Raw genomic sequence first — 20,466 nt, forward strand, 5'->3', positions numbered from 1 at the left:
CTCTTTGCCATCTGACCTGAGCTGCATCTCCGCCCACCCACTGATCACACTCCCATGCAGTACCTGTGTCCGCCCAACACAAGGCTCAGCTCACTTTCGATTTTAGAAGCTTGGTTCTTGTAAAGTATGTCTTTAACTCCCCATCCTTTTCCCTCCCCAGTCACATGTTCATTCCCCCCCATCACTGTTGACCCCCCCGGCATCATTTTCCATCTCCCCACCGTCAACTGCCAGCTAGCACCCTTTTCTTTCCGGGATGTCCAGGTGAACTTGCATGTTCCTTACCTTCCTGAGAATCCACTCCCATCCACATTGACCACACCGACCTTCTTCTTGCCAACTCCAGGGTCCGCGTCTGCCTCAGAGTCCCCACTAACCACCCTCACCATCCCTACTACCGCTACTGTCGCACCCTCTCCCTCCCACCCTACTGGCTCACTCTGCCCCCTCTCATTCTCACCATACCCTACTACCAACACCCACACGCATTTCGCTCCCAGGAGGCAGTCATCGACTCCACAGAACTCTCCCTTGCTCATTCACTTGGACTTCCACCCCCCACCTCTGCCGGATTCATTCCCCCCAGCCCCCCTCTGCTGGACTCCTTCCCCCACCCAAAGTCCTTCTCTTACATCTTCCTCCCCTGTTGCCACATTCTCCCCCGTTACACCCTCTTCACCCCCAGACTCACTGCCTTCCCACCCAACCTCACCCCCTCCTAAAGCATAAATCACCCCTCCCAACCTCACCACACACCCCACCCCCCCCATTCAGTACAACTTCCTCTCCCAGTCAAATGTAGACCTTCCTCTCCCACTCTCAGCCCCTCGACAATCATCTGTAGCAGACCATTGCCAAGACACTGGTGTCCCGAAGCAGACTCTCAACAGTGACCTTCCACTTTCCGCAAACCGCTTCACGGCACAGCTATGTCCACATACATCCTCCCAAAATGCAATGCACATGTTCCTCCAAGGTCCAGTTGATGTAGGGCTCCAGCATCTTTTGCTCCTCGGATGTCTGCAATGTGAGCAAGGCCCTGACAGTAAGTCACGACTTCTCCAGAGGTCCCCAGTATCACAGATGCCAGTGTTCAGCCAGTTCGGTTCAATCCACATGATAGAGAAGCTGCTGAAGGCACTGGATACTGGAAAGGCTATGGGCCCTGACAATATTCCGGCAATAGTACTGAAGACTTGTGCTCAAGAACTTGCTGTGCCCCTAGCCAAGTTGTTCCAGTACAGCCATAACACTGAAATCTAACTGGTTATGTGGAAAATTGCCCAGTTATGTCCTGTACACTAAAAGCAGGACAAATCCAACCCGGGCAAGTACCGATCCATCAGTCTACTCTTGATCATCAGTAAAGCGATTGAAGGGGTCATCAGCAGCGCTATCAAGCAACAATTGCTTAGCAATAACCTGCTCACTGATGCCCAGTTTGGATTCTGCCAGGGTTACTCAGCTTTTGACCTCATTACAGGCTTCGTTCAAACATGAACAAAAGAGCTGAAGTCCAGAGATGAGGCGAGAGTGACTGCCCTTGACATCAAGGCAGCATTTGAACGAGTGTGGCATCAAGGAGCCCTAGCAAAACTGGAGTCAATGGAAATCAGGGGGAAAACTCCCACTGGTTGGAGTCATACCTAGCACAAAGGAAGATGGTTGTGGTTGTTGGAGGTCAGTCATCTCAGCTCTAGGACATCACTGCAGGAGTTCCTCAGGGTAGAGTCCTAGGCCCAACCATCTTCAGCTGCTTCATCAGTAACCTTCCTCCCATCATAAGGTCAGAAGTGGGGATGTTCACTGATGATTGCATAATATTCAGCACCACTCGTGTCTCCTCAGATACTGAAGCAGTCCATGTCCAAATGCAGCAAGATCTGGACAATATCCAGGCTTGAGCTGGCAAGTACCACCACCTTCTCAAGGGCAATTAGGGATGGGCAATAAATGCTGCTCTCGCCAGCGATGCTCACACCCCATAAAGGAATAATTTTTAAAAAATGTTCTGCACCGGCATGTTCTTCTGTCCCGACGTGGGCGGTATATTTGACATGGGAGGCGATTCCAATCTGCAGGGCTTATAAATCTGCAGGGCATATAGATTGATTAAAATGAAGTTCCAACATCTGGTGGTGGGACAGCAGCCCACCACTGACGGGTGGAATGGACGATTGCAAACAGGTTTCACCACAGCATGTAACCAATTGTTGGTCTTCCCGCCACATTGTCCGCTCACACCTGTCACCAACAGGCATGGAAAATTCCGGCTCTGTTTCTCTCTCCTCAGATACTACATGACCTGCTAACTATTTCTAGCATAAAAGCAAAATACTGTGGATGCTGGAAATCTGAAACAAAACAGAAAGTGTTGGAAAGTCTCAGCAGGTCTGACAGCATCTGTGGCGAGATCTGAAGAGTCATACAGACTCGAAATGTTAACTGTTTTTCTCTCCACAGATGCTAGTTTTTCCAGCATTTTCTGTTTTTGTTTGTGATTATTTCTAGCATTTTGTTTTTAATATTATGATCTCCCTAGAGACCAGTATATTTTTTATTAAAGTAGACAAAATTCAAAATCCCAGTTATTTACCAAAAGAATAACGCTCCAAGTTTCCATGGTTTAAAACAGGAATTTTTTTTACTATACAACTGTCAAAGTAAACACTAAATATTATATTTTTATACTCTAACTCATGTTAATTCTGGATGTTAAACTTGAATTAAGAGGCAAACTGTCAAATATAAACTATAAATTGCAGATACAGCGGAGATGGATCTTACGAATTGGCTCAGCAGTCCTCTCGGACCTCGGTGATCACACACAAATCACAAAGTCCCTCAAACTGTCTTTCTCATGAAGAATCTCAGCTGTTCTTCTTCCAGGATTTAGCCTGATCCCCAGCCGACAACAGTGCACCACCAACTTGAGTTCCACGGGAACTGTCTTTACCACGAGTGGCAGGCACGTCTGCAGAACCTGCTCCACTTGGTCTGGATGGGGTCGACCCACCAATGTTAACTTCCAGTAACTGAAACAGCTGCAGCAACTTATTCTCGGCTCCTGGATCCGGATAATGCCTTCTTCAGTCTTCGTCAGCTTGTCTATACCGTCCCAGTGGACTAGCCAACTGCTACAGTCTAGCTTGGACTGATCTGTGTCCTTTTATATCTTTTAAACAGGTTCAGTTTGTCAGGCGTTTTGGTTTCCAAACCACAGTTTGTTTTTGTTTCCTTAAAATCTGGGAGTTCCTTTCCATGTTTGCCTGTCCCATTTCCATTCCCTTTTCAGTTCATTTTCTGTTTTATTAGGGTCAGCCTTGAAAGCTACAAATTAAATTTAAAAACACAGATGATTCCTGTACAATGTAAAAGAGCCAATGTCTTGGATTTGTGGGGGAGAATGCTTCAAGGTATCCTTCCATGGGACATTATTACAACCCCATTCTAACCCAAACCTAAGACAGTGAAATCACGTGGGGTGTGTGTGTGTGTCTGTGTGTGCGTCTGTGTGTGTGCGTGTGTGTGCGTGTGTGTGTGCGTGTGTGCGTGTGCGTCTGTGTGTGTGTGTGCGTCTGTGTGTATGTGTGTGTGTGTGTGTGTGCGTGTGCGTCTGTGTGTATGTGTGTGTATGTGTGTGTCTGTGTGTGTCTGTGTGTGTCTGTGTGTGTCTGTGTGTGTGTGTGTGCATGTGTGCGTCTGTGTGTGTGTGTGTGTGTATATGTGTGTGTGTGTGCGCACGTGTTTGTGCGTCTGTGAGTATGTTTGTGTCTGTATCTGTGTGGGTGTGTGTGTCTGTATCTGTGTGTGTGTGTGTGTGTGTGTGTGTGTGTGTCTGTGTGCGTCTGTCTGTGTGCGTCTGTCTGTGTGCGTCTGTCTGTGTGCGTCTGTTTGTGTGTGTGTGTGTGTGTGTGTGTGTGTGTGTGTGTGTGTGTGTGTGTGCGTGCGTGTGTGGTGGGGCCCCCACTCCCTACCCCACAAACTAAACCCCACCACCGCCCTGACATTCCTTACCTGTGACCTGGGTCACTCCACAATCCTGGGACTCCAATAGCTGTTTTTCCTGCAGCAGCCACCACCTCCCCTGCAGCGCTGCTGAGTGTAAGACCTGTCAGCCTCTGATTGGCTGGCAGCTCGCGGCAGGTGAGACTTTCGTCCGCGGGGGTCTTGATTCCAGGGGAAGGCCTGCTGCTGGCCTCACCACTGCCTGATCGGCTTGTGGTTTGGCGGGCCTTCCCGAAAAGAGGCAGCGTGCATCTCTCGCCAGCTCTCCAGCCGGCAGGCGAGACCACCCTCCCCCCACCCACCACCCCGCCAAAGCCTTAACAAGATTCTGCCCAATGTTTCCCAAAAGATTTTTACTTCAACTTGTAATACACAGGCGAGCAGCCAATTTTAAAAATGCTCCTAAAAGCATTTGTTTAATTAAAGTAACTGTAGGAGCACTGCAGGGAACAAAAAGTTACCATAAATCAAAGCTACAAAACATTTGAAACATGCAGTTCAAAACTCACTTGACAAATGAACTTGCAATGAGCCCGATGAAGGCCACAGCAGCCCCAAATGTTGCAGTTTTCCTGCATCCATATAAGTCTGTGAAAACACTCACGATGGGAGAGCAGAAGAAAATCATTCCCATGGACAGCGAACCTACCCATGCTGCAAAGAGAGAGGGAACACACATTAATAACATTCTAGGCATTAAGCAACGTTTTTCTATCTGTGGCTTCTATTGTTTCCATCTCCGAGCACCCAATATCTGGTATCAGCAAAGGGATACCCAACATGTTCTAGGCTATTCAATTCTCCCAAATTTTGGTAAGACATTTATGATTACAGCAGTACCCCAAAAATGAAGATAAGCTCAATGCGATCGCCACCATTAACCTAAAACTTACGTCTTGCCTTTACGACCATAAACATTATCAAGCAGCTTCATGCGGAAGAGTGCGGGCACCAATTGTTAAAAATATTAAGAGAAATTAGCAGATGCACCATTGAGAAGTGAAGAGGTTTACTGAAGGAGTTCCAGAGAACAAGTCCCAACTTGAACAAGACTCAACCACTGAAGGATTAAGGAATGATGCCGAGTTAAAGGAAAAGGGGTACGAGCAGTTTTGCAAGACAGGAGAAAGTTACAGAGATAGGTTGAGGTGAGGCAATGGTGATATTTGTGGACAAAGATGAGGATTTTGAATTTATGCTGTGGAAGACAGGGGTAGGGGGACTGGCAGGGGTGGGAGGGGTCACCCAATTCACCGAGAGTGGGAACTTACGGGATCAAGTGGAATACCAGTTTTACACCTGTCCAATTTTACTCTCCACGGAATTCCTCTGGACCAATCAAGGGAAACTTGGGTCTTTTCTATCCAGGGCTTCTCACATCATCACAACTGCCCCCAGCAACACAAAGAATTCCCAATCCCAACCTCCCTCCCCTACACCAGTTACACCAATTGACTAAAATTCCCTCTGGTCCCTAGCAGCTGACTCCTGCCTCCCAAAATCCCACCGTCACCCACCACCCTAACCACCAACCTCCTTGGCTTTTGGCAGGAGCCACGGTTAGCAAATTTAAACCAGACCCAGAAGTTAAGATAGGCCAGGCCTCACACTGACACTGTTACAGTCCTAGCCTCTCCCACTGATCCCCAAACTCCCAGCCCAGATGAGTACTGGGGCTACAACATGAGGCATGTAATAGGTAGGGCACATTTCAGCATGGTGTGCCGACTAAATGAGAGTCACAGCCTTCTGCTTTGCAGCAAGATTTCACTGGCCTCTGGCAATAGCTTCTTCTGAACAGAATGTGTGTGGCTGCCCCATGTGAGAAACAGTTCAAGGCACCTCCTAGCCCCCTAGAAAATGTGCAAACAGAATGTACAAGCAAAGAATACATGCAATTATGTGAACACAGTATGTACAACACAAATATGGGACTTCCAAAACAAAATGTACCCTCATTCCGTTGGCAAAATCCAAATTATAGGTTGTGCTAAGATTGTCACTAATCTTTGACCTTATTGGCCGTGCATAAATGACAACTTTCTAGATTTTCATAAGTTACTTCGGAAAGACTTTCAACTAAACCAATTCAAAAGTTTGTGGCAGGTTTTCATCATATTGACATATAGGGAGATTATTCAAGTCCAGGTAAGTTTATGATTTATGACAAAGATGATTTGAAGTCATATAGCACCGTCTCAGCGCCGTTCAGGCAATGATCATTAATGAAGTGTAGTAACGGTTACATCCCAAACAAGTCGGCCATTCTGTGCCAGCGCGCTTCACAGAAACAGTAATTAGAGAATTTGTTTTGGCTGGTGCTTCATTGAGAGGGGGCTTGGCTAGGACGCTTTGGCATTATTTTTAAAATTAGGAACAGTCAGATGATAGCGTTAACATGTCGGGGGTGGGTGGGTGGTGGCAGCCGCTTAGTTTGAGCCGTTTTCTGATGTATTCCCTCCCTCACCATCTTAACTTGTCTGATGGCAAGGCTGTCCACCCCAAAGTACAGTGGCTGTAATCTCCATGTCCAAATTGAGATGGCTTGCATAGCCAGGAGGAGCAGAGAGTCAGTGTCAGCATATTGCAAACAAGTTAAGATCTTTTGGGCCTCTTTCTCCAGGAGTTCACAGATCACTCAGGCTTCTGTGCACACCCTGCTTCAAAGATCAGGGCTGATTTACTTTTACTAAGTAAAACCAGGCTATATGATTTTGGCAAGCTGAGGGTGTGGGGGTGAAAGACGGGAAACAAGCAAGTGGCCCTGGGTTGTTTTCATATCAATCGTTCCTACGCCTCTTGGCGTTATCCCAGAAATGTTGGCAATTTAAGGAAGCCCAACTTTCAAAAGCAAACCCAAAAACAGACGGAGGATTATTCAACCCGAGGCAAAGTGAAGACAGGAGAGTGAAGAAAACAAAACATGTCCATCAACTGGAGACACTTGCAAGAAGTCATTGGGAAAAGTCTACTGCACTTGATCTGCTCTTTGCAATACCATTAGAATGCAGGAGAACAACAAATATTAGTTATCTATGAAAGGCCAATTCCATGCGTAAATAGTACTAAATGTTTGCTTTTCCATCTCGATTGGGACATCAGATTAATAATTTATAAAACACTATTTGTAGAATTTTCTGGTAATCAACTGCAAATATTTTCACAGTGCAAATAAGAACACCCACTTCTGTTTTCCATTGCCATCCTGACAGGCTAAGCAACTTATGCTTCCAATTGATTAATGGGCAAAAGATGACACTCCGGTGTAGTGCTGAGGGAGTGCTGTGCTATCAGAGGTGCCATCTCTCAGATGAGGGGTCAAACGGAGGTCCCCATCCACCCTTTCAAGAGAGCATAAAAGGTCCCATGGTACTATTTCAAAGAAGAGCAAGTGATCCAGTGTCCTGGCAAATATTACTACCCTAAGCAACATCATTAAAACACACATCATCTAGTCATTATCGCAAATGTTCATGGCATCTTGCAGAGAGCAAATTGACCACCACAAATTTTACATTATGACAGTGACTATATTTCAGAAGTATTTAATTGGCTGCAAAGTGCATTGGGTCATCATGTGGTTATGAAAGGTACTATATAAATGCAAGTTCTTTCCTTTTTTACTGAATTACCAGAATGCTCGTGTGAAGAATCTTCTCCCATCCTGCAGGTCCTACCCTCCCTTTTACCTCCTGCTGACCAGGCAAAGGGAGGGAGGCAGAGGCAAATCGTCAATTTGGGGATCATGCCAAGAACAGAGCCTAATTCCCATTGAAATAACCTGGAGTCGCTTGCTTGTTACTCATCTATTCTCACACTCCCTTGCCTCAACATCATTGTGCAGAAAAGCATTGGGCCTGAGTTTTTATCTATTAAACACAGTCCTATCCAACCATACGCCCTCATATCAACATCTCACACAAATTATCCAATCACTTTATCTCACTAAGTAAAATGCTGCAGCCACTGGCATTCTGAGTTGAAAACAGAAAAATACTGAAAAAGCACTCAGCCAAGTTAGCCAGCGTTTCAGGTGAATGGCTGGTAGGGTTATTATTTCAGGTTGAGGACCTTTCTGGATGACTTTACAGGTGGCCAATTTTTTAGGAGGAGCAGAACTGTGGGAAAGGGGTGGGGGGAGGTGGGAAAGTGGGGGGAAAATTGAGCCTGTGTCACAGGAACATCATTTGTCAACTTTTAAAATATTTAAATTTGTGGGATGTGAGCCCAGTTGACAAGATCGATATTTATTGCCCATTCCTAGTGGTTTGATACAACCGAATGGCTTCCTAGGCCACCTCATAGGGCAGTTAGGAATCAGGTGCATTGGCGCGGAACTGGAGTCACATACAGATAAAGGACAGCAGGTTTTCTCCTCTAAAAGAAAAGTAGTTGAGCTTTCACAACAATCGACAACTTTGTCATCACTTTTGCTGATAATTCCAGTTTTGTTTCCCGATTTCCATCAGCACCTTCCATCTACATTGGATGATGGACTTGCAGCATCTGTTGGGGATGGGGTGGCTTCATGTGGTAAACTTTTGCTGATGGCTGAAGAGACTAATCTGTGAGAAGCAGGTTCTGCCCAAAATGCTGCATATGAAATGAAGTGGTAATCGGGTGTCGTTGAGAGTTGTTGCTTTCGGTGTTGGCACCTGCTGCCAAACCGCTATAGCCACTGATCATCATAGCGGCACCCAGCTAATGTCACCATTTTCCTCTGTTGTGATTTATTTATCTTTTAAAAACAGAGTTCAAAGTGTCAATCTGCCATAGTGGGTTTTGAACTTATTCCCATGATTATTAGTTCTGAAGCATAACCAATACACAGTAATCATCTTTAATCCTCTCTTGTTCCCCACCTAAACAAAGACCATTCTCATCTGCCATATGCAGTGCCATAGCGCCAAGGGCCTGATCATTCTAAACTGAATTCAATCTAACCTTACGTTTTTCAGTGAAAGTCAAGTTCCAGTGCTCATCAATTTTCACTAGCTACAGTTCCAATAAAACCCTCATTCATGGTTTTAGAATTTAAAACATTGGAGGCACTAATGTTGAGTAGCACTGCCCTGTAATAAACTTGCCGAAAGCGTATATAATTGTCCAATGAATTTCACCATGGAAGGTGCTGACGGAAATCTGAAAGCAAAACTGGAATTATCAGCAAAAGTGATGACAAAGTTGTCGATTGTTGTGAAAGCTCAACTACTTTTCTTTTAGAGGAGGGAACCTGCTGTCCTTTATCTGTATGTGACTCCAGTCCCGCGCCAATGCACCTGATTCCTAACTGCCCTATGAGGTGGCCTAGGAAGCCATTCGGTTGTACCAAGCCACTAGGAATGGGCAATAAATACCGGTCTTGTCAACTGGGCTCACATCCCACAAATTTAGTTTTAAAAGTTGACAAATGATGTTCATGTGACACAGGCCCAATTTTCCCCCCACTTTCCCACCTCCCCCCCACCCCTTTCCCACAGTTCTGCTCCACCTCTGTAATACCATCCAGAAAGGTCCTCAACCTGAAATAATAACCCTACCAACCATTCACCTGAAACGCTGGCTAACTTGGCTGAGTGCTTTTTCAGTATTTTTCTGTTTTCAACTTGGAATGCCAGTGGCTGCAGCATTTTACTTAATGAGATAAAGTGATTGGATAATTTGTTTGAGATGTTGATATGAGGGCGCATTGTTGGATAGGACTGTGTTTAATAGATAAAAACTCAGGCCCAATGCTTTTCTGCACAATGGTGTTGAGGCAAGGGAGTGTGAGAATAGATGAGTAACAAGCAAGCGACTCCAGGTTATTTCAATGGGAATTGGGCCCTGGGCAGAATTTTCCGGTGGGCGTGCAGGGGCGGGTCCTCCATGTAAAATGATGCGCGATGACATCGGGTGTGCGTCCCAACATCATCGCGCGCCACTACAATATTTCGTTGGACGGGCGCGCACCAGTCGGCTGTGCATCCACCAAAATATCAATGGCCTATTAAGGCCATTAAGGAATTAATTAAAGTACTTAAGAGCGCCGTCCGTCCAAACTTAAGGTTGGCAGGCAGATGAAAAGCCTAAGCGGGCTTCGCTTTTTTCAGGAGACCTCATCCACGGGCGGGAAAGGTTTCCTGAACCTTTTATTAGATTAATTATTTAAAAGTATAAAAACGTGTCCCCACTCATGTGACACTGTCACATGAGAGGACATGTTTGAATAAATGTTTTAAAAATCGATGCTTTAATTATTTTCATATCCATTCAATCTCCAAGACAGCTCCATGCCTCAAGATGATTGCATGCGCAAAAGAGCACTGGCCCCAACTCTCCCTCCTCCTCCTTCCCCCCACCCCACCAGCCTGCACTGGTAGCGCTGCTACCAGCCACATATCATGCTGGGTAGGCCTTAATTGGCCCACCCATGTAACATGGCGGCACGGAGCCAATCGGCTGCTCGCCTGCCCCTGCCTGTTCCCGCCCTGCCTGCCCCGTCATAGGAAAAATCCTGGCCCCTATTCTTGGCATGATTGTTGAAAGGACAAAGTGCTCCAGGTGGCCTAGTCATCGTCAGACTTTTAAATCCGGATTTTTATTGAATTCAAATTTATGCATCTGCTGTGGTGGGATTAGAATGTGATCCCCCAGAACGTCATCTTGGGTCTCTGGAATACTCATCCAGTGACAATACCACTATGCTGCCAGCTCCACACAAAATCCTTAAAGTCCTTCCTTTAACTTTGCCACACACGCACACAAAGAAATGGAATTAGGCAAAAGCCATAAATTAAAAGGGCAGCAAGGAAACTCAAGAAAAAATCTCTTTAAATAGCAAAGCTGGCTGGATCAAAACCATTAGCCTTCAGTCAGGAGAGACTGTTGAAAGCAGCCAAGAGAAGGATTACTTTTATTCCTCACAATGGGAGAACTGGAAAACAGTTCAGTAGAGAACAGAAAATGGTAATGCTGGCCCCACAGCAGATCAAGTTTTCCCAAAGTTTAACTGATATGACCCTCACAATACCCACTCATCAGGTTTGATGAATTGAATCAAATTCTATTTAATAATCTTGAGTATATCTGGCTAAAATAAACAAACGCTTCATTTTTATCATTTGAATAAGACATAACAAGTAAAAAGGGTGAAATGTAAAAGGTTTATTTGGTGATGCGAAGAGCGTGGAACATTTCTGCATTTGTCAAGATTTAATACACAGAAAAATTGCAAATGTTACAAGAGAGTTTTTGTATTCCCTTTCATAACTTAACATCCTTCCAAACCCACGACCACTACCGTCTAGAAGGACAAGGGCAGCAGTTCGATGGGAACTCCACCACCTGGAAGTTCCCCTCCAAGCCACTCACCATCCTGACTTGGAAATATATCACCATTCCTTCACTGTTGCTGGGTTAAAATCCTGGAACTCCCTCCCTAACAGCATTTTCAGTGTGCCTACACCACAAGGACTGCAGTGTTTCAAGAAGGCAGCTCACCACTACCTTCTCAAGGACAATTAGGGATGGGCAATAAATGCTGGCCCACCCAGCAATGCCCACATCCCATGAATGAATAAAAAGATTCTATGAAGTACTTTTGAAGTCTAATTACTAGTATAATGTAAGAATCACAAATCAATTTGTACAGAGCATGGTCCCAAAAACAGCAATGATGTAAATGACAAGGTCATCTGTTTTGGGCATTGATTGTGAAAGAAGCATTGGCCTGATCATCAGGAGAATCCCTCTTTTTCAAGTAGTTCAATGGGAACTTTTACACCCACCAAGAGGGTAGATGGGGTCTCAATCAAAATCACAAAACTGTAATGACACAGAAGGAGGCCATTCGGCCCATCATGTCTGCACCGGCTCTCCAAATAAGCATTATGACCTAGTGGCATTGCCCTGCCTTTTCCCCCCGTAGCCCTGCACATTGTTTCTATTCAAATAATCATCGGACCCCCTCTTGAATGCCTCGATTGAACCTGCCACACTTGCAGGCAGTCAAGGCATTCCAGACCTCAACCGCCCGTTGTGTCAACAAGTTTTTTTCTCAAGTTTAGCATCTCCTCCCAAAGTCGACATTTCTGATGGTGCCTCAGTACTGCAGTGAAGAACATGCTTAGATTATGTGCTCATGTCACCAGATGAGGAAATGAACCCATCAGAGGCAAATGCTGCCACTGAACCACAGCTGACATTCATTTTCAATCTAAGTGGACGATATACAAAGAATAGGTACTTGAACATTTGCTTATCGGTTTTTAAAATTGTGAACAGAAATTAAAATCGGGTCTTTTGCAGACTTTATACATAGTTTAATATGGCCACACAGCTTCCACCTTAATTTCAGTTACTCTGAAACACTTATATTTACTCCCACTCAGGATACGATATAGAGATCTTTGAAATCATTGCACTTCATGTAGTTCTGATGAAGAGTCATTGGGACTCGAAACGTTAACTCTGTCTTCCTCTCCACAGATGCTGTCAGAACTGCTGAGTTTTTCCAGCTATTTCTGTTTTGTTTCAGATTTTCAGCATCCGTAGTATTTTACTTTTATCTTAAGGATAACAGTAATTTCTACTACAGTATCCAAAAATAAGTACAAATTTAGGATTATGGTCTTAAAATGACACTGTTGGATACCTAGTCCAAAATCTCTCTATTACTTTATTGAAGACAATAGGCTAGAAGTGCCAAAATATATGTCGGCTGTACACACATGTTGACACAGGCACAAAACGTTCTAGCTATGCTGCATGCTCATTATGAGTCAGCAATACACCAGACACTATACACTGGCTAAATGATTGTTTGAGAGTGGGGTGCAGGAGGGTTAGAAATCAGACCTCTCAGATGCCACTAGAAAAAGGTAAGCAGCACCTATTAAAAGGGAGACAGGCTTCAAGGAAGGAAGGAGAGAAATGGCTGCCAGGCCTGCAGATGCTGCTTTGGAGGTCCTAGTCCAGGTAGTGGACAGAAAAGGGAGACCTTGTTCTCCACTCCCTCTCAGTCACCAAAAGCCCTCCAGCATGCCAGTGACAAGATATTGCAGAGGAAGTCAATGCCTGGAGGGTGGTTCCCAGGACATGATTGCAGCGCTGAAAGAAATTCAACGACCTCACCAGTGTTGTCAAGGTAACAATACCTCCAGCTCCACTGACCTCTACTCCTCCTTCACTCTCTTTCAAGTTAGTGCAGCATACTTCACACCACCTTTTCCTCATGCAATCTACAACTCACATCCGAGACTCTGCATGAACTATTCCACTGTGTGTGTTCTCTATGACTCACAGGACTGTCACTAGCACATTCCCCTCATTCTTGCAGAAGTTGCACATAAGTTCAACCAACAGATCGCAAGTGGTGGAGGCCAAACCCATCCAAAGAAAAACATTAACATGTCCCCCTCATGTGATAATGTCACACAAGATGGGACATGTTAATAAATATGAGTGAAACGTTAATAAGCTTTTAAAAAACTGAGATGAAACCTCATCCCACCAGTGGGTGAGGTTTTATCATTTTTCAGAAGCCCGCTGGGGCTCCTGGTCTGTCCATCAGCCTTAAGGTTGGATGGGCAGGTCTTTCAATGAGCTTAATGATCCTGTCAATAGCCTCAATTGGCCATTGACAGGTCGGTGGGCGCACAGCTGATTTCGCTGTCTGCCCACCTTCCTAAAGATTTAAATGGACCGGGATGACGCCGGGGGTTCCTCCTGACATTATCCTGCGTCATTTTCCCATCGGTGAGTGGGCCCCGCCCCCAAATCGCCAACGGGAAAATTCTGGCCTAGGTCCTTTGACATTATTTATTATTACATTGTTATTACTACATTAAGTACAAGAGTGAAGAAATCATGTTGAACTTGCATTAGACACTAGATAGGCCTTCATCTAGAGTACTGCATCCAGTTCTGGGAATCATATTTGAGGAAGGGTGTGAAGACATTAGGAGTACAGAGGAGATTCACAAGAATGATTCCAGGGATAAAGAACTGTAGCTATGAATAGATTGGAGAGGTTGGGACACTTTTCCTTGGAGAAAAGAAGGCTGAGAGGAGACTTGATAGAGATATTCAAAATCCTGAGGGGTATGGACAGGGTAAATAGTGAGAAACTGTTCCCACTCAAGAGAGCATTAAGAACTAGAGGGCACAGTTTCAAAATAATTGACAAAAGGAGTAAATGTGATTTAAAAAAATCTCATCCAGAGGGTGGTTGGGGTCTGGAATGAACTTCATGAGGGTGGTGGAGGCAGGTTTGATCAAGGTCAAAAGCGAATTGGATTGCTATCTGAAAAGAAAGAATTCAGGATAAAACAGGTGAGTGGGATTAGGTAGAATGCTCTTTCAGAGAGCCACTGCAGACTCAATGGGCCGAGTGGCCTCTTTCTGCACCGTACAGGTTCTGTGATTCTAGCCCCTTCTTTCCCTTAATACTTCTGTGGCACTGTGCATGCTGCATGATAAAGTGCAGCTGCTTTCACCAGCTTTTGCTCTCCGCTTTCACTTCACACTGAAAGATGATGTTTGTCCCTCCCAATACTGTAAGGGGCTGAAGATCTGGCAATACCTCAGGCACTTCAAGAGAAGACAGCCAGTATTCCTGAATGTGCATTACATAATCTCACCCTCAAGCACCAACTCAAATACCACCCACCGTGCGTGCTTTGGGGGCTAGGCTAAGAGAAGGCATTTTGCACGTGGTGAATCACTGCCCACAAATTTGCAGAAGTTAGTGCAGGAGGGTGGGGGGTGCGGCGGGGTTAGGATAAGCCAGGTGTCTGCTCACTGGAGGGCTATAGAAGATCCAGGTATTAATAGAGCACTCAGGCTACCAATGGTGAACAACCTGTGTCAGGGATTCACACACCATTTTGTCTAACATGGACTAAGTGGTCAGCTCCATCAAAAGGACAGTGGCACCTCTTCTGACAACTCTGAAGCTCAGATGACAGCCACTCCATTTGGCCGCTCTGGTCTGGCACAGAGTGACAGGACCTGCAGATGCAACGCCCCTGGAGAGCATTCTCGGATCGATGCCTGCTGTTTCACCACCCACTCTGCCAGTGTCATCAATAGTGCCACACCAGGCCAGATTGACCCAGACTACTCAAGAGATCCTACAGGCGACAGTCGGGCCCTCAAGACCCAGCACAAGGTCGACCAACACGGTGATCTGAAGTATCCTTGGTGGAAGCTGGGCAGCCTTCCACCTCCCAAACTGAAAACACTGGGGACTCGTTTCAGAGGAACACAAAGGGCAGAACCCACCAGACTATCAGGGCAACTCAGGAAAATCAATAATTGGCAACTTTGGCAACCACCCACATCCCAAGAACAAAATTAAAAAGGAGAATGTTGCTTAATGCATGAGCAGATTGCAGGTTCTCACTTCGGATTATTTATGACTTCAGTCTCCAAGGCTAATAAAGGCATTAGTCATAAAATCTACCTTTGAGCCTGTTAAGGAATTATCATCAAATATACAGTCTGTGACAGATAAGCCAACTTGGCCCGCGGTCTCTGCCTCAAGGTCAATGCCTTGTTGACAATAGTTTAAGCTGACCTCCCAACAGTGAAAGTAACCTGCCAGTGACATTCAACACCACAATTATTACAGGTAGGAGGAGGGTTTAATTTAAACTGTCTCCTCTCACTCCCTGTCCATATAACAGAGAGGTGTTTTCACTTGCTTCCTCCTTTACAGGCAGTGGTGTATTTCCCAACCCCTCAGCTTTGATGTGATTCAATTCCTATTGATAACCCCACAGCAAGTTCAAGATAGGATGAACTCAAAGGGTTAGTTTATTTGCACACTCGAAAGGAGGGTCACAACATCACCCCCTCGCATTCATATAGTAAAAGGGTAGAGAGAAGGTGGTTTTACAGTACAGAGGCCACAGAGTAAATAAATATTGTTTCTTATCACTTCCAGGAGTCCAGAATAAAAGCCTAATGAGGTATTCCTTCATGGAGTTCAGTTGGCTGAAAACCAATGCTGTATAATTCATTTTTCCAGTGGTGCCGATTTCACAAGAAGAAATTGATTGATCTCTGTCTGTCTTGTAGGCAATGGTACAGGATTTCCAGCAGAAGCAGTGTAAATGGGGCCAGGTGTTCCAACTGGGCAGAGCTCCTTGTCTGTGAGGCTACTAATCAGACGATAAAGAGCAGACTGAGCTATTCTGTGCAGCAAGGCAATATTAACTTGTCCAACAAGCCAAAGGTCTATGTCACATGGCCCCCCACCTCTCCAACCGGTCTCCAACAAAGGATGCGTATCCATTGTTTGGAATGTGGCTGGTTTTTGAAGATTGTTAAATGTCTCAGCCATTATGAATTGAAAGAAAGTTTGTGGGGCCTTTTGTCTTAGCAGACCATCAGTCACCTTCTGGCCAGTCTGGGTCATTAAATGTAGCTGGCCTTTGTATAGCTCTCTTTGAAGTTGGGCTGTGCAGTTCACAGGTGGTCATTGGTGGCTCCTCAGAGGTAAAGAGGTGCAAGTTTTCCTGAAACTTTTGTTTAGGGGTCACAGACCGACACAGGTTCAGCCATTTTAGGGATCTTTGTTCGGTTTTCAAAATTTTAGAACTAGCAATGAGGATAATTTATAAAAAAAAGTGAGGTCTTAGTCCCTCACGCAATTGAAAAACAAAGACCATGCCAAATTATGAATAATGGCATGATCAATAGCTGTGGGGCTCTGCACCCCATGGTAATGTTACAGAATTGGTGACCCTTACTTGCTGTAAATCCACCCCATCAGCAGTCACACGGACTCAGCTTCTATGACAGAGATGGGAGGGGGAGCACTGCTGACAGGATAATCTTATCAAAAAAATTCCTTGCACCTTTGCTGGTCTTGTTCAACATTCCATCCCACCTATTCAGGTGTTCACTGAATTCACTCAGTGTATTTCCACATTGTTGGAGTTACTGCGCAATGAATTAGTCAGTCAATCTTTAGTCATGAATTTCTATTTGCTTTGGAGAGTTACATTTCTACAAAAAAAGAAGCCTTCTAATTTTAAAGTACATCAGTTCATTCTCATCCAACTTTATCCATTTCTCTTCTACTGCTTCCTCCTGGTTTCTCATTTTATGGATGCTGTGAAACAAGCTCAAAATCCCATTGACCCTCATGGACTCTTCCAATTCAGATCTCTCTTTTTTTATAAAAAAGCAGCAACTTGTAGTTTCAAGGCAGTTGGTCCACACGCTTGCAGCAAATACTTGCAAAATTCACTCTCCGGATATTGTTCACAGTGCTAAAGCAAAGCTCTTCTTTTCTTCCAAATTGTTGGGCTATTTTGTTGGAAGGACTGGGCTCAAAAACCAAATGATAGCCTTAGATTAAATCAGATGCTGCACAGAATTGCAACTTTAAAAAGAAAGTGTAGAAAATGCCTTCTTTCTTTTTCCTCATGCCCACAATGACTACACTTCAAAAAACAATTCACTGGCAGTAAAAGCATTTTGCTGGTTGTCCAAAAATTGTGAAAGGTGCTATGTAAATGCAAAACTCAGGTAATTTTAACCCCCAGAAACAGTTGGATTTGGGTTGGTAGGACATTCAAATTTTTTTTTAAAAATCTCAAAATGGTACCCAACCCGCCTTGAACCACCCACTTCTGGTTTTAACTGATGCAAGCAGCCAACCTGCTCTCAAGAGAGGGGTTGCTCATGTAAATGGAGGCTGTGCGCCTCAAATTTTATATACGCTTCAGGTTTAACGTTAGCTGGCCAGGTTTCCTGGGCCTCAGAAAAGCTAGCAGCTAAAGGGAGGCGAGGACAGCTGTGTGGAAGAGGTACGTGCTTTTTCAGCGCCGCTTGTGGGCCACGAGTACTGCCCCCACTCCCTGCTGCCACCCACAAACTTGCTCACCAAGAAAAAGGCTTCTTACTCCATGCGATTGGACCACCCACGCCAATCCCCATTTCTGCCACAATCTGACTCCCTGACCACTCCAAACCATGCTGTACTTATTGCCAGGTGGCTCTGCCCTGAGAAGCAAAAAACTAATGTGTTTTTTTAAAAAAATTCATTCACGGGATGTGGGCTTCGCTGGCTGGGCCAGCATTTATTGCCCATCCCTAGCTGCTCTTAAGATGGTGGTGGTGAGCTGCCTTCTTGAACTGCTGCAGTCTATGTGGTGTAGGCACACCCACGGTGCTAAGGTCTCTTCTAGAGTGGACCTCACCTTTGCAGGCTGGCTTCCAAGATAGCGAATCAGTTAAAAAAAAATAAACAAACATTCATATTGTGGAGTGAAAACTCCACAGCATTCTGCTGACCTGAACTCCTCCCCATGGCTTGGAGATCCTGTCCCAGTAAAAGCCTTTGTTGCGTTCAAAAGATCATTGGAACAGTGACTTATTGCTTCAAACCGTCACTGAATAGGGAGCACAAATTGTACGGCAACCCTCCTCACTCATCCAAATAAATTGTATCAAATGGAAACACTATCAAGGTGAAGAGTGAACAAGACGGTGATAGACCATCTTTCACCAAAGGCAAATGTGATCAAAAATTACCTCCAATTACGTACTGCTAAGTCTAAAATCTCCCTCTTCAGTTCCCACCAAAAATTCAGTTCCCCAGCCACTGACTTCATCCACCTCCCTGAGCGTTTTCTGACGGTGAAGCAGACTGCTCACAAACTTGGCCTGCTACGTGGCTGAGCTGAGCTTCTGAATTCCAATCCGAGTCATCAACAAGACTGCCTACTTCCAACTCCATAACATCGCCCAGGTCTGATCCTGCATCAGCTCATCCGCTGCTGAAACCCTCATCCGTTTCATTACCTCTAGACTAGATTATTTTAATGTTCTCCTGGCCAGCCTCACGACTTACACATTCTGTAAACCCAAACATATTCAAAACACTCACTCATCCTTTTTATAACTTCCTTCTGCCCTATAGTGCTCCTTGAACTCTGACCTGTTGCGCGTCCCCAGACTTTCACTGTTCCATCATCGATGGCTCTTGAATTCCTTCCCTTAAAAATAATGCACAATGCATTTAAATCAATGATTAAAATTTACACCACTTAACATTCATGTTCAAAGTGAAATAAAAACAACAAAGAAAATGTAATCTATTGAATTTTGTGGCAGTAAAGAGATGGGATAAAATATTTTGCTCAGGAAGTTATTTTTGCAAATCTACATAGGCACCCATAATCAAACACACACATACACCCCAACACACACACACACACACACACACACACACACAAAGGCCTCACTGTTCCTTCTGTCGGTGGGCCATGGTGCAGCGAGAAGTTGAAGATCACACCACAGCCAATGAACCAGGTAAGTTGCATTTATCAACGTGATCAGCAGCAAATGCAGCCACCGACTGAAAAATCTGGGCCAATATTGTGTGCCGTTGACATACTTCCATCTACGAGATGATGGATGTGCAGCAAATCCATTGTCGAGGGGATAGTTTCACATGATGCATTTATGCTTGCCTGAACAGACCAATCCAAAAAAGGAGCCAGGTTCTGCCACAAGTGCCCCATATGAGGTGGTTATTAGGTGTCACTGGGATTGCTATTTTCAGCATTGGTGCCAGTTGTCAACCTGCTGTAGCCACTCTGGTGCATGCCAGCCCACAAGTAATGTCACCATTTCCCTCTGTTGCTGACTAGCATCTCCCATGTGTAAGAATCAATGTTTAGGGCCTCATGTCACACTTGAAAGCATCTAACTGATCTCGTTCCAGCTACCTTCCCACAAAGAATAATCTTGGGAATGCACCTGCCTTCCATCCTGTGATGCTGAGAACGTACTGCAGGCATCAAAGACGCCCAAAAACATGTCACTTGGTGCACCACGTTATTATGGAGAATAAATTATATGCTGTTCTTTTCACACCTCAGGTGAAATTCACTGAACAATTCTTTACATACAGAAATAGTGGAGTGGGAGGGGGAGGGGGAGGGGGATCGATCATTAACTATGGTTGGACTTCCAGCGGGCAGCAGACTTCCCATTTCAAGAGCCCTGCTGAGCTAACCGAGTTGCATTTTTTAATCCCAAAATGTGAGCGCTCTTTGGGTGTTCACAGGCAGCTCACCTGTTGAGGTGGAGATGGAAATTCCAGAGGAATCGCCGCACAGACAATATGATGTTTCTCCTTGGGGTGGCGGGTGGTGTTGCTGTGGCAGAGTGGGGAAGATGATGTGACCGAAAGTTTCTGTGGAGTCTAGGCCCACAAAAATTTCTATACAATTCAAAAAAGACTATCTTTTCTGGAGTGACCTGCTGCAGTCCCTATCACTCAACTCCTAACACTAATCTAGTGCACACCGCCCATCTAACACCTCAACATTCAGGGTCCCACAAATCAATGTAGAACCTCAATTTGCATACGATAACTGGGAACCCACCCGAAACAGGGTGGGTGTCTGGACCTCCTTGCTGTATGGGCCCTGAAGAAATTGGCAGCAGTTGTAG

At 45.1% G+C, this 20,466-nt stretch overlaps 1 protein-coding gene across 1 annotated transcript in view; it reads right to left on the reverse strand.

The window, feature by feature from the left end:
- The window catches only part of slc16a10 (solute carrier family 16 member 10), a 133,600-nt gene that overhangs the window by 49,695 nt on the left and 63,439 nt on the right, over window positions 1-20,466 (reverse strand). The window contains exon 2 of the mRNA XM_041187137.1: window positions 4,518-4,662. Within this exon, the coding sequence (XP_041043071.1) occupies window positions 4,518-4,662 (145 nt within the window). The remainder of the gene's footprint in view (window positions 1-4,517; window positions 4,663-20,466) is intronic.

The sequence above is a fragment of the Carcharodon carcharias genome, chromosome 5 (assembly GCF_017639515.1).
Source record: "Carcharodon carcharias isolate sCarCar2 chromosome 5, sCarCar2.pri, whole genome shotgun sequence".
Taxonomy (NCBI): Eukaryota; Metazoa; Chordata; class Chondrichthyes; order Lamniformes; family Lamnidae; genus Carcharodon; species Carcharodon carcharias.